Source organism: Zea mays, chromosome 5 (genome assembly GCF_902167145.1).
Source record: "Zea mays cultivar B73 chromosome 5, Zm-B73-REFERENCE-NAM-5.0, whole genome shotgun sequence".
NCBI lineage: Eukaryota > Viridiplantae > Streptophyta > Magnoliopsida > Poales > Poaceae > Zea > Zea mays.
In genome coordinates, this window is record NC_050100.1 from 30,321,618 (window position 1) to 30,334,462 (window position 12,845).

Genomic DNA, 12,845 nt, shown 5'->3' on the forward strand with positions numbered 1-12,845 from the left:
GAGCTCTCTCTTCACCGCGAAAAAAGTATAAGAAAAAACAACAATGATAACGCATGGTTGTCTTTTTCAGTAGGTCCTGTTTATTCAGAACCATGGAGATTAAGAGGAATTTGGGATTATTCAATTATTCTAGAAATCAAAGGAATTAAAGTGGACTAGTACAATACTCGTGTGTTGCGACGATATACCAATCATATTTGTTTAAAAAAAATAAAATTAAAGTGGATCCTCTCTATAAAAAATAAATTTAAAATTAAAGTGGACATATGGTCTACATACTAGATATTAAACTGCAAATACTGCATTTTATCTTAGCCAAAAGTCGAGAGAGGTATGAGTTGAAAAGATTTGCCCCTTAGCTAGCTCGACTACTCGCCCTCCTTAAGCTAGCGAGATGGTATTATCTAGGAGCACTGTGTTGCGTGTGACTTCGTGTCGTTTTGGGTTTGAGTGTTTTCTCACAGCCCATCTAGAAGATAACGACCCCACATTATTTGACGATGTATGACAATGGTAGAACCTAGTAGAGATGTTTGGACCGTGAATTAGGATAGAAATAAGTATAAGAACTTTTTTTTAAAAGAGACGATGATGAAAAACCAGTGTTGCTTTATAGGAGTAGATATAAAGAGGATTGAAAGTGTATTTGGACTTAATCACATTATTTGTTGAAAAAATGATCAGTACAAATCAATAATTCCACCTCTGTTGATTCGTGGGTCCACTTTCTATCGGGGTTGAAACCGTCTGGAAAAGATAATCGCAATAAGATTTTGCCACTCTTGCGGGCTCATTTAAAGCAAAACTGTCTCAGCCCATGAAGCCCAACTAGTATCCTGGACAGTCCACACACTCACCTGTACGCTACCCGAAAATGAAAAAGTCACTGAGCTCAGCCGAACTGACGCCATAAAAACCATGGCTACCATGCCGCCGCCGTCCCCGTCGCCGCGTCATCCCCCGCGTACCGCCTTGTCGCCTCGCTGCACTGCCCTTCATAACCCATCGACCTACGTGTACCACTGCCAGCTTCTCAACGGCACGCCCCAGGGGCATGCGCCGCCGCGCCACGCGCGCGCGCGGCCCTTTCGGGAGCAGGAGCGGGACCTCGCCGCTTCCTACGCGCGCGAGATTGGCTCCTGCGTCCGCGTGCGGCGCTGGGGCGCAGCGTGCGAGGCGTTTGCGTCAATGCTCACCGCGGGAGCCGCCCCAGACAGGTTCCTCCTCCCGCAGGTGCTCCGCGCTTGCGCCGGCCTTGGTGCGCCCCGCCTTGCATCCGCCGCGCATGCGCTCGCCGCCAAGGGCGGGGCCGAGCTAGCGGGGGACCCCGTTGTCGGGAACGCGATCGTCGCCATGTATGCGGCGCTGGGGGACGTGGCCTCCGCCCGCGCCGCGTTCGCGTCGCTGCCCGACCGCGACGTCGTGGCGTGGACCGCGCTCATCAGCGCGCACGCCGACGCTGGGGAGCTGGAAGAGGCCTTCGACCTGTTTGAAGAGATGCAAGAGAGCGGCGTTCGCCCGGACGTGATCTCATGGAACACGCTGGTGTCTGGATTTGCAAGAAGTGGTGACCTCGTTGCTGCTCTGCATCTGTTTGACGAGATGCGGCAAAGAGGTGTCGACCCGGGAGTCAATTCTTGGAATTGCATCATCTCGGGCTGTGTGCAGAATGCACTGTATGAAGAGGCTTTGGAGGTTTTTCTGGAGATGTGTGAGAGTGAGAGGCCTGATGCGGTGACTGTGGCTAGTATTCTCCCTGCTTGTGCTGGCTTGCAGGCACTAGGCATTGGAAAGCAGCTGCATTCTTATGTTTTGCGGTGTGGAATCAAGATCAATGTGTATGTTGGAGCATCTTTGATTAGCTTGTACTCTGAGTGCGGAGAATTTGATGATGCGAGAGTTGTCTTTTCCACCATTCAGGAGAAGAATGTCAATGTGTGGAATGAGTTAGTTCAATCATATACCAGAGAGGGGAGGATGGACAAAGCTTGGGATGTTTTTGACTTGATGCAGGAGGATGGATTGAAGCCTGACATTGTCACCTATAACACTTTAATTGCTGCATATGCTAAAGTGGGTCAGAATGAACAAACATATGAACTGTTTTCACGCATGGCTGACGTCGGCTTAAAGCCTAATGTGGTCTCAATGAATGCATTGATTTGTGGTTTGCATCAACATGGCCTTTACACAGATGCACTTGAAGCTTTCAGATACATGCAGCGTTCCAGTGATGGAAAAGCAAAGGGTTGGACATTTCTTGATAATCGTGGCCCAATTCAACCAACTGGCACAACCATTACTGGTCTCCTCTCATTATTGGCAGACCTCAAGTTAGATCGTCTTGGGAAGGAAGTACACTGCTATGCTTTAAAGAATGGTTTGGCATCAAACATCTACGTTTCAAGCAAACTAGTTGACTTCTATGGTAAGACTGACGACATGACGTCTGCTGCTAATGTCTTCCAGAAAATCAGGAATAAGAATGTTGTCACATGGAACAGTCTGCTGGCAGCCTACAAGCATAATAGGAAGCCAGAAGCAACACTGAGGCTGCTCGCTGAAATGCTCGAGTCTAATTTTGATCCCAATTTGGTAACAATACACATAGCTCTTATGTCGTGTGGTATGACAATGGCATTGGGATATGGTAGAGAACTGCACAGCTACATCATAAAATGCTGGCCTGGTGGTTACCCAGCTACTCTTGCAAGTGCTTTGATAGATATGTATGGTAAATGTGGTAATATTGAGGATGCTAGGTTGGTCTTCAAGTCCATGGTTCCAAAGGACGTAGCAGTATGGAACGCAATGATGAGTTGCTATTTGCTTCATAGGATGCCTAAGGATATTATAGATTTGTTCAATTATCTGGAACAGTCAGGTATTCAACCGGATCACATTACTTTCATTTTACTTCTTTCAGCTTGTAAGCAAGAAGGTCTGTTGGAGGAAGCTCAGAGCTATTTCTACAATATGGAAGATGTATATGGCATAAAACCATCTTTAAAGCACTATACTTGCTTGGTTGATATCATGGGATCAGCCGGGCTACTGGCGGAGTCACTAACACTTATCCAAAAGATGCCGCTTAAACCGGATGCGTGCCTGTGGTCGACTGTGCTTAAAGCTTGTAAGCTGTACTCAAATCTAGAGATTGGGGAAAAGGCGGCAAAAGCTCTTTTCGAGCTTGAACCAAATAATACTTCAAACTACATGGTGCTTTCGAACATATATGCAGACACAGGCCTGTGGGATTCCACCAAGGCTGTGAGGGATGCCATGACAGAGCAAGGGTTACATGTTGAGAGACAATGCAGCTGGTTATACAATGGTACAACTGTGCACCCTTTCGAGGCTGGAAACTTGTCACATCCCGCAATTGATACAATTTTGAGTACATGGGAAGACTTAGCTACCAGGATGGAGCAATCTGGGTACTCCCCTCAAGATATTGGCCCCTATTACAATGTAGAAGTTGACCCACTGTCATGCCACCACACAGAGAAGATCGCAGTGTGTTACGGGCTTATCTCCACATCTGGTCAACAGCCAATACGCATCTCAAAGAATTTTAGGATGTGCATGGAGTGCCATTCATCCATCAAGTTCATTTCAAGGGATAAGGGCCGGGAGATAATCGTTTCAGACGGTCGCACCTATCACCATTTTAAGGATGGTACATGCAGCTGCAGAGATGTATGGTAAAAGAAGGGAGCTGGCTAAAATTGTGGATCGTCTATGCCATGAAAATTGTGTTTAGGAACACAAATATCGGCCTGGCAACATTTGCGCACACACTTGCACTGTCAGTTATGGCTAGTATCAACAATCTATGCCACCATCTTGAAGCATTCAACACTTCTAAGTATATCCAGTTTGCTCTCGCGGGCCAGGCGGGACCCAAGGCAACAAATTTGGCCAGCTTCATGTGTGAATCTAAAGCTTTTTACTGTAAAGGGACAAGCTACAATGAATACCTTAGTGATTGGGTGCAAGGTTGGGTATGCTCCTGTGGCGTCCTCAGTTGATGCCAATTCAGGAAGTCTTAAAAGTTTCACAGGCTTCCATAAAAAGAAAAGCCATGGGCATTCATCTTACCAACTACGAGTGGTCCATGCTGTAGATACTCATGACAGTCGCACTGTTCAGCTGTTCATCTACAGGTAGCAAGTAGTCTAGATGTGTTTATAGCTGCTTTTATTCAGCCAATTGGCCTCTTACATAAGCATTGGCCTCATATACGCAATTGTACTTTTAACACCCATCAGTCGTGGTATACTTATAGGTCACTATAAATGACTTGTACTTTAAACACCTGCCGTCAATCTCAGTCATGGTATACTATACCTCCGTTCACAAATATAATATATGACACCGTTGATTTTTTTTCGAAAATTTTGACCACTCATCTTATTCAAAATATTTATTTAAAAATATAAAGTTTTAACTTAAGTACAAACTACCTTAAATGATATAACAAATCATAACAAAATAAATAATAGCTAATTCTTATTTTTGAATAAGACGAGTGTTCAGAGTTTTCTAAACAAAAAAATCAACTGTGTTACAGATTCTCTTCTCAAAAAGCTTACAGATTTTTTATGGGACAGACGCAGATTCACCCTATCTACATACTTTTATGGAAAAGCAAATATCAGCCTAAACATAGAGTCTTCTATAGGCTGTGGCTCAAGAATAGGCTAAACACCAGAGATATGCTGAGAAGGAGAAACATGGAACTGGATTCCTATTCTTGCGAAAACTGTCTATGGCAAAGAGAGGAGACTCTCTATCACCTGTTTCTCAGATGCAATTTCGCGAAAGCCTGCTGGAGCTCAATTGGCATAACTCCGCCCAGAATCTCTAACCCTGAGGTGGCAGCTGCGAACCTTAACCACCAGCTTAACGTCCCCTTCTCTTTGGAGATTATTATTCTCATGACTTGGAGCATCTGGAAAAGCCGAAACGAGTGGTTGTTTTCAAACAAAGATCCTTCGGTGCACCGTTGTACGCAGGAATTCAGCAAAGAGCTGCGATTGATCATGCACAGAGCGCGGGGGAAATTTGACACCTCTATCCCGAATTGGCTGAGCCTGTGGCAGGCATAGGAGTAGTGTTCCCTTTTCATTACTTTTTAACATTTGTAAAAAGACCTTATCTTAACGTTTTCGTTTCGCTTACTTAATAAATTTCTCAGTAGGGGCCCCCTACTGATTCTTCAAAAAAAACTGTGTTATATATTTATAAACGGAGGGAGCGCTATATAGGTCATTACAAATGACAGATTATGACTTTGTTTGGTAGGGCTCCTCTGTTCTTGATAGCTCTTCCAAAACAGCTCCGGCTTCTACAAAACCGTCTGGTGCTCCTTCAAACAGGAGAGTTGTCAAAACTCAATTTGCAAACTTTGTTCAAAACCTAATCAGCGTAATCAGATTTACGTGCTAAGACCACCATCATTTTCATGACTTTGCCATCTTCTCTTTCCAGCATCTGGGTGTGACGAACCTATTTACATTTGAGGGGTGCGGATGCACTCACGAGAAAACGTATTAACAGCACCTTCATCCAATGTGCTGTAAAATTACCTGTTTATATTGAAGTGCTCTCCCGGTTGAGATTTGCACGAGTAGTTTCGAGCTGAGGACCCGCAGCCTTGAGGCTCTAGGGCAAAGCACATATCCCAAAAATGTGAGCGCAGTAGTTCTTTCAAGAAAACACCAAATACACTTGCTACAGACTATAGCAGACTTCAAAAAAAAAGGACACGAAACACCTAAAAGAAAAAGAATGTTTATTTCCTAACCAAACTAGATAACAAACACCAATCCATATCTGTCGCGACAAAAAAGGGCCTTTTTTTTAATCCAAGCCTGCTACATACTACTTGCAGTATCCTCGTAAACAACCTATCTTCATGTGGGCGGTAGGGCTAGAAATCATGACTGACTCTATCTCAGGAGCTACAAGTGTCGAACCATTTTGGATGGTGCAGCTGCGCCTGGCTTCTGAGCTGCAGGTGCTGGGAGAGGAACAGGTACGAGAAGAACTACGTGCCGGAATCCTGCGGGCCTGCTTTTGGTAGCCACAGCTTCTTCCGGATTATCAAGATCATTTCGCTCTCCTCTGATTCTGGGCTGGGCTCAGCGTCCACGACAGTCAATGCCTCCCAGTGAAGTGCGTGGAGGTACTTCTTGATGAACTCAATGACGGTGCCCTTGTCCCTCACGATGGCAAACCCAGTCGGCCTGAGGATACGATCCATTTCAAGGAGCAGGTCTTCGGCACTGCAGCCTCTTTTATCAAGGTCAGAAAAGACTGCCCATGCGTGGAGAAGATCGTATGTTCGAGGATAGGTTGAGAAGGCTTCACACCTGCAAAACGCATTATTGGATTTGAGTGAATTATAAATGTGGAAGCACGATGTTCCCGCTTCTACGGAAACCTGCCAATAATGACAATCTTGATTGCAAACAATAGATCCATTAACAAGTATATATATAACCACTAACCAATGCTGGCCTAATGATTAAGATTGGCAATGGCAATGCTACAGCCTACAATACCTTAACTTAAACCAGAAAAACAGGAAACATGACTCAAGAATGTAGTTTCAGTTGCCCAACTCCGGATCTGGCTCTTTTTTATACGGCTTTAAGAGCTCGTTTGGTTGGTGACCTGGCCTGGGAATACCGGCCAGACAGGTGTACCCGGCCACCAGGCGTCTGAAATCGATGGCTTGGGGAGCTGCCTGGCCCAGACACCTTTCCCAGGGTCACAACCAAATAAGCCCTAAAGGCACAGCACAAAACTTTTTGAGAATGTAAGACTGTTAAACTTCATACAATGTTAGCACAAAACCTTGAGGCTGGAAACCTTGAGGCTCATGATCGTACTGCTAAACTTCATATTAATTTTCACAATACAAGGCACAGCACAAAACTTTTTGAGAAGCTAAAAAATTGACAGACAATGTAAGACTGTTATTAGATGGACTGAAGACGTCAAGAGAGAGAGAGAGAGAGACTGACCAATAGGCATACAAATACAATGTTAGCATTATTGGCCAGATACCATTGCAGCAACCAAAACAGATTTCCTTTAACACAAGACATCCAGTATTTTTCAGACTCATCAAGGGTACAGCAGTAGCAGAATGGTTCTAATGAGCTTCATCCTAAAGGTACTCAGTGAAACAGCTCTCGCCACTGCACCAACCTACTCTTCTTTGTTATGTCTAAAATACCAAGAAAAAATTCTAACAAGGAAACACTCCTTAGTTCCTTACAAAGCACTGAAGGAATTCGCTCCAAAGTTATAGTTGCGTAGGCAGGCACATCCAATAAGAAAAGACAAGCACAACAGGCTCAACAGTGTTTCATCATAAAAATTCAGCTGTGCTCTTGTAAGTTGTAACATGGGCTGTGGTGTCTCTGCCCACGGGTGGAGTAAGGTTTGATAGTTTTCTCGACCCACGTAAGGTCTTCTTCTTAATACAATGCCGGAGGGCTGTCTTACCCCCGCGGGTCAAGGTTTTTTTAGATATGGCATTCACCATCAATATAAAGTTGCAATTTGCACTTCTAATGACCACTAAAACATAAGGGCATAAGGCATGGCAAAATGGTACCGTGTTGATATCTCTTAGCTGTACAAAATTCAATAATACCAATGAATAAACTTATAGGTTCTTAACACATACCAGTCGTGATTGCTGCCTATCAGCCCTCTATCATAGATTATCTTGAGGGTGCTTGGTCCATCATGTGGCACAACATTCATCACCCATACGTCTTTCTCCTTGAGTGCAGCAGCAAATGACCCAAAGTTTGCCTTCATGTCCATGATGTTTCTAATAGTGTCTGGTTTTACCTTTGGGCCCAGCAAACTCCAATAGTTTTCTACTCTTTGCTGCCACATTTCCTGCACAGCAAGAATTACATCAGCAATCTTTATGCAGCTCTTAAGACTCAAATAAGAAAGTTCTGAATGTAAACAGCATGCCACGATCATATAGACATTGTAAGGTCAACTAACCGTGTCCTTTTCAAATGTGTCAGCAGTAATGTACAAATCAGCAAGACGGGGAGGCGGGGCTGTCAATCGGGCAGGCCAGGGAGCTAGCCCAGTTCCCCCATCTCTGTGCATTTCTGAAAACATAAAATGACTTATTCAGTATTCTTGCATTCCAAGATTAGAGAAAGTGAAATAAAAGGGGCAGAGGGAATGTACACCATATGGCTAGCTATTACTGACAAAAACGAAAACTATATATTGAAAAAAAAAGTCATTTCAAGAATTGTTTGTCTACAAAAAAGGAACAATACCTTGACATAAGCAGAAAAAACCATAAGACCACGAATTAACAAATGAACTAATTTAGTGTTATATTCGTATCCCAAAGTCAGAAATCGTGTATGACAAATGAGAGAAGCAAAATGTCACAAGTATGGCTCCTGCATTGTTCGAAAAAAAAGTACGGTACAGCCTTAGTATCAAATGACTAGGTGGGAACAGGATAATTACTCACGTTCAGGATACGGAGTAATGCAAGCTTCCATTGGAACTCCCCATACTGAATCTGGATCATTGCCACTTTTGCATAGAGGTGGCTTTGTACCATGTGCTCGCCTCTTGTAACAATCATTGTCCAGAGGTTTCACCCAAATAACAGTTTGGTTTCTTTTCTCTGCGATTTTCCAGCACATCCTTTCTACAAGGGCACTCATTTCTTTCCAGATTCGGAGATCCTCCTCATCCTGTGCATATGCTTCAGGAGAGGAGTAAGCAAAATAACCTCCAGGCCTGAGCAATCTATCTAGTTCAAGCAGAAGAATCCCATCTCTTTGAAGCCAATCGATCCTACAACGTGAACAATGGGCTAGTTCAAATGATCTACTTGGGTACGGAAGCCTTTTTGTTCCCAAAACACCAAGATATGCAGGGATCCCTCTTTCGAGTGCAAACTGAATCTGATTCTGATGCACATCATTTGGTGCCAAAGACATTGCTATCACATTAGAAGAAAGAAGATATCCTCCAAAACTAGCAACTCCACAACCAACATCAAGAACTGTACGAAGCATCCCATCATTGTTTATATTGTTATCCTTGAAATTTAGCATCTGCCAAACAGTAGAGATGGGTTAGATTAAAGAATTTCAGGGCAACTTACAAAAGAATCAAGACAAAAGGCTTACATTTGCAATATTTGATATATATTTGTCAGCTCCATGGTGAAAATGGGTTCCACCACCTGGAAACTTGATCTTTTCACCAGCTTCAACCATCCAGTTCTGGTCTGACTTCTCTTTTGCAAGGTGAGTGTGTGGAATGTTTGCTTTCCACACTACATCACGACTTTTTGGCCATTTTATAGGAACCTGAAAAAATAGTGGATCTGATACAACTCAGCAAGGATCCATTCAAACAGAACTAATTTCAGATGAGTATATAGTGGAAGGTCAGTGGACGTGTTAAACCTGGTAATGGTCTGGGCCAGAACTGGTTTTCGTGGTCTGATTTTTCTATTGGGCTAAGTTGGTTTGGAGGGAAACGAGCTCGAGCTGTGCAGGCTGGTGGAGCAGTTGGGTTTGGGTTTGTATGCACAATGAATCAAACTGGTTTGGTTTTAGTCTGAACATTTCGATTTGCCGATTGACTGAAACCATGGTTATGACCCAGCAAGACACCATGCACCAGGCATAACCCCATCCGCATCATTACAGTGTTGAAGCGATGGTCCCATCCTCGTCTGTGATCCATGTATGCCAAGCACCACACCTGGTGGCGAAAGTTCTAACTTGACGAAGCATGTCACAGGGCAACTGCGGCGGTGCTGCGGCGGCGTCACCAGTGCCATGCATGCGCCACAAAGATGAGTAGTTAGCAGTAGGGCCATGGAGATGGCACAGTAAGAGCTGATTTAGTCATTGCCTGAAACCATGGGCTTGGAAATGGTTCACCGACAAAACGCCTCAGGTTGTAGCCTGGGTTGAAAAATGCAACAGTTTGGATTGGTTTGAATGTAGTGGAGTGGGTTGAATGGTTGATTAAACTTTAAATGTTGCACATGGTTTGGAGTGGGTTTAGTTTGGATCCCATACCATTAGCAGGTTTACACGTGTTATTAACAAGAAAAATATGAATAAACCAGAAAAGCACAGGGAAAAGATATAACCATGTCTTGAGACAACGAAGACAAAATCATCTTAGTCAACTTGCAAAAGAGATTATATCGTTGATTGAATGAAACACATACTAGGTTGGATGCTTGAAATGCTCGGTCTATGAACTCAAAACAGGTGCAATGCTCAGTCCATGAACTCAAAACAAGTACAAAACCTAATTGGAATAAAAGAACACTTTGAGAGAAGATTTAAATCAGTAGTGACCTTATAGCCATGTGGTGGAGGAATCAAGCAATTAAAACGCCTTTCAGGTGGAGGGCAATGCCTCTCATAGTGCTCCATCAGGTTTAAATCCAGCTTCAGCCTCATTTGATATATCAAGTTCCTATCCAAGCAGGGGATCAGTTCAGAGTGCCGGTCATCACACACCTAAGCAACCAAGAAAACAAACAATTTAAATCATGAACAGACAATCCACAAGAGAAAAGGGCTGGTCACGCGTTGGGAACTTACAGGAAAGCTCTTGGGCTTGACATCATCTGCATCCCCGGTTCCAAAAATGGACTCTTCAGAGCCATCCTCACCATCATCACTGCCCCATCCAAGTGACCGTGAGAATTTGGTCCCGTACTCAAATGCGGCGCTCCCAGCCTGTCCATTGGAGCCCGAGAAATACAAGAAGAGGAGACATAGGCACACAATCATCACACAGCACAGCACAACCGGCCTCTTGCTGTGCCCCGAGTCATTTCTCCCCTTCATCCCGGATCCCAACGAGCCTTGCCCTCCCTCTAGTAAGCACAGGCCTCAGGATTCATAAATGACTGACTGGAAACCCTCCCCTCTCAGTCACACTGATCTGCAAAGAACACCAGTCCTTAGAAACAACCCTATCACTATAAGAAGCTATCAGTAAGCAGGAAACCCTACCACAAACACAGCCTGCAGAACTGAACCAAGATGGAAGCCCCCCGATAACGGAAATCAACGAGAAAAAAATAAACTCTCCCACCAAACGCCCCAAGACTTGTACAAGATGCAATTAAACGGGTCATTTCCTGTCAAGTAAGCCAACCTTCAATGCCCAAGGGTGAAACAGAAACAGCAGCAGCAGCAGTGAAGTGGGGGACAGATCACGAAGAGGAAAGGTCACCATACCCCTTTAAATAAAGCACCCTTTTGCGGGTTATTTTACTCGCGGATTCCGATCTCGAGGGCTCTTGTTGGGGGAAGCGGGCTTGGAATTCGGAATTCCGTTCCCCCGCACCGAACCTTAAGAACTTGGATTAGGCGGCCAAGCATACACGGAATGAAAATTCGGATTTGACGCAATTTTTGGATTAGGCAGCCAGACGCACAACAGACGCTGAGACGCATTAAAAATGCTTTGAATTTGACGCGGTTCAAATGCTCGACAGCGACGGCCACACTGCGCCACGGTGTGGCAGTGCGACGCGTGATGGGAGTGGAATACAGCGAGATCGCAAACTAACCACTTGAACGTTGCGGGCCTAGTCCCAAAACAGACGGAACCAACCGAATCCTAACAGACGAGTAAAACACCAAACGGAAGCAATCACAACACGGGATAGATAGACCTCGGCCGCGACCGCTGCGCAGGCATCGGGCTGAAATCGCGCAAGCGAGCACACGTATCCACGGCGGCTGCTACCTCGGGCGAACCCCGACGGAACGCCGGGCCGTGTGAACGGCGGCAACAGATCGAGCAAGGCTGCCCCGCCGCCGCCGCCGCCTGGGCCGAGGCAGGGACCCGCATTGCGGCGCGGACCGAGAGGAGGCGAGGGATGGAGGGACAGAGCGACGCACCGTGTCGCGGGTCGCAGCGCCACCGCGGGGCGCGGTCGCCTCCGGTCGCAGCGCAGGGGTGGAGCGGAGAGGCAGCCGGTCACGGAGCGAGCGAGCGCCAGCGGAAGGCCTCGACTTGCGGGGTAGCGCGAGCGAATGTGGAGAGAGAGAGAGATGTAGGCCTATTAGGTAAAAGCTGCACTCCGGTGAGTTAAGGTGGCAGGATGATGACGACGCGGGGATTTATTATAAGTAAATACTCTCTCTTCGTCTTAAAATAAATTTTGTTTTACATATTTAATAGATTTATACATTAATGTGTTTTATTTATGTGTCTAGATTTATTTTCATCTATTTGATTTGAAGTAATACTAAATTAGTAGTACTACTTATATACAATTAATATAACCTAGCAAATTTTTACTGATTATGTTACCGCGTGCCACTGTGGCTGGTTTGGTGACCACGGATCATGAGGGAGAGGGTAGAGAGCGTAGACGAACCGTGAGCATGAGGAAATACGGAACAGATCAGATAAACATAACAATATTAAGAGTTTGTTTGGTGGACAGGGATATGAAGGGGGTCCATAGAGGAGGGATGTCCACCAAACTGTCCCTAAGCGGCGTTGGTTGGGGATTTGGATGAAGATCTTTGTCACCGTCCGTCTAGAGTCTAGTGGGGCTACCAGAATTGAGTAGTGACACTACTGTTTTATCTTGTGTCGTTGTCGTGACTTGTTTCCAGCAGATTATACGTCCTCATATTCAAACTTCACTTTGCAAATAGTGTAGGCTACAACAGTGCAAAACTGTGTTTTAGGTGATCATATGGATAAATACAGCCCTCACATGAGTCTTAGGTTCCACTTTATACATCTTTTCGTTTTTTTAATTCTAATAAAAA

General features: G+C 44.9%; 2 protein-coding genes and 1 pseudogene across 8 annotated transcripts; 1 reads left to right on the forward strand and 2 right to left on the reverse strand.

Annotated features, from left to right (window-relative positions):
• Positions 1-220: 220 nt before the first annotated feature.
• On the reverse strand, positions 221-335 carry LOC111589358 (uncharacterized; annotated as a pseudogene).
• A 521-nt stretch (positions 336-856) lies between these two features.
• Positions 857-4,347, forward strand: LOC103626169 (pentatricopeptide repeat-containing protein At5g04780, mitochondrial). Its single transcript, XM_008646563.3, has one exon. It carries the CDS (start codon positions 919-921, stop codon positions 3,706-3,708), a length of 2,790 nt encoding a protein of 929 aa, XP_008644785.1. The 5' UTR covers positions 857-918; the 3' UTR covers positions 3,709-4,347.
• A 1,335-nt stretch (positions 4,348-5,682) lies between these two features.
• Positions 5,683-12,203, reverse strand: LOC100381424 (putative methyltransferase PMT3). 7 transcript variants are annotated; one of them, XM_008645693.3, is made up of 9 exons: positions 11,292-11,916; positions 11,064-11,191; positions 10,647-10,992; positions 10,398-10,562; positions 9,204-9,386; positions 8,534-9,128; positions 8,041-8,153; positions 7,706-7,926; positions 5,683-6,377 (listed from the first exon to the last, which is right to left on the reverse strand). In XM_008645693.3, exons 3-9 carry the CDS (start codon positions 10,893-10,895, stop codon positions 6,053-6,055), a joined length of 1,851 nt encoding a protein of 616 aa, XP_008643915.1. In that variant the 5' UTR covers positions 10,896-10,992; positions 11,064-11,191; positions 11,292-11,916; the 3' UTR covers positions 5,683-6,052. The 7 variants fall into 7 exon arrangements, with proteins under 7 accessions (XP_008643915.1, XP_023155795.1, XP_008643917.1 ...); XM_023300027.2 differs by having other exon boundaries at positions 10,647-10,987; positions 11,292-11,479; XM_008645695.4 differs by lacking the exons at positions 11,064-11,191; positions 11,292-11,916 and adding an exon at positions 11,961-12,203 and having other exon boundaries at positions 10,647-10,987.
• Positions 12,204-12,845: the final 642 nt, after the last annotated feature.

What these genes read in the sequence shown, in the direction of transcription:
- LOC103626169 (XM_008646563.3), top strand. Translation starts at nt 919, where the DNA reads ATGGCTACCATGCCGCCGCCGTCCCCGTCGCCGCGTCATCCCCCGCGT.
- LOC100381424 (XM_008645695.4), bottom strand. Translation starts at nt 10,895, where the DNA reads ATGAAGGGGAGAAATGACTCGGGGCACAGCAAGAGGCCGGTTGTGCTG. An exon ending in CATTACTCCGTATCCTGAAC is followed by an intron (nt 8,154 to 8,533) that starts GTGAGTAATTAT and finishes TTATGTTTTCAG; the next exon opens with AAATGCACAGAGATGGGGGA. An exon ending in ATAGGCAGCAATCACGACTG is followed by an intron (nt 6,378 to 7,705) that starts GTATGTGTTAAG and finishes TGCGTTTTGCAG; the next exon opens with GTGTGAAGCCTTCTCAACCT.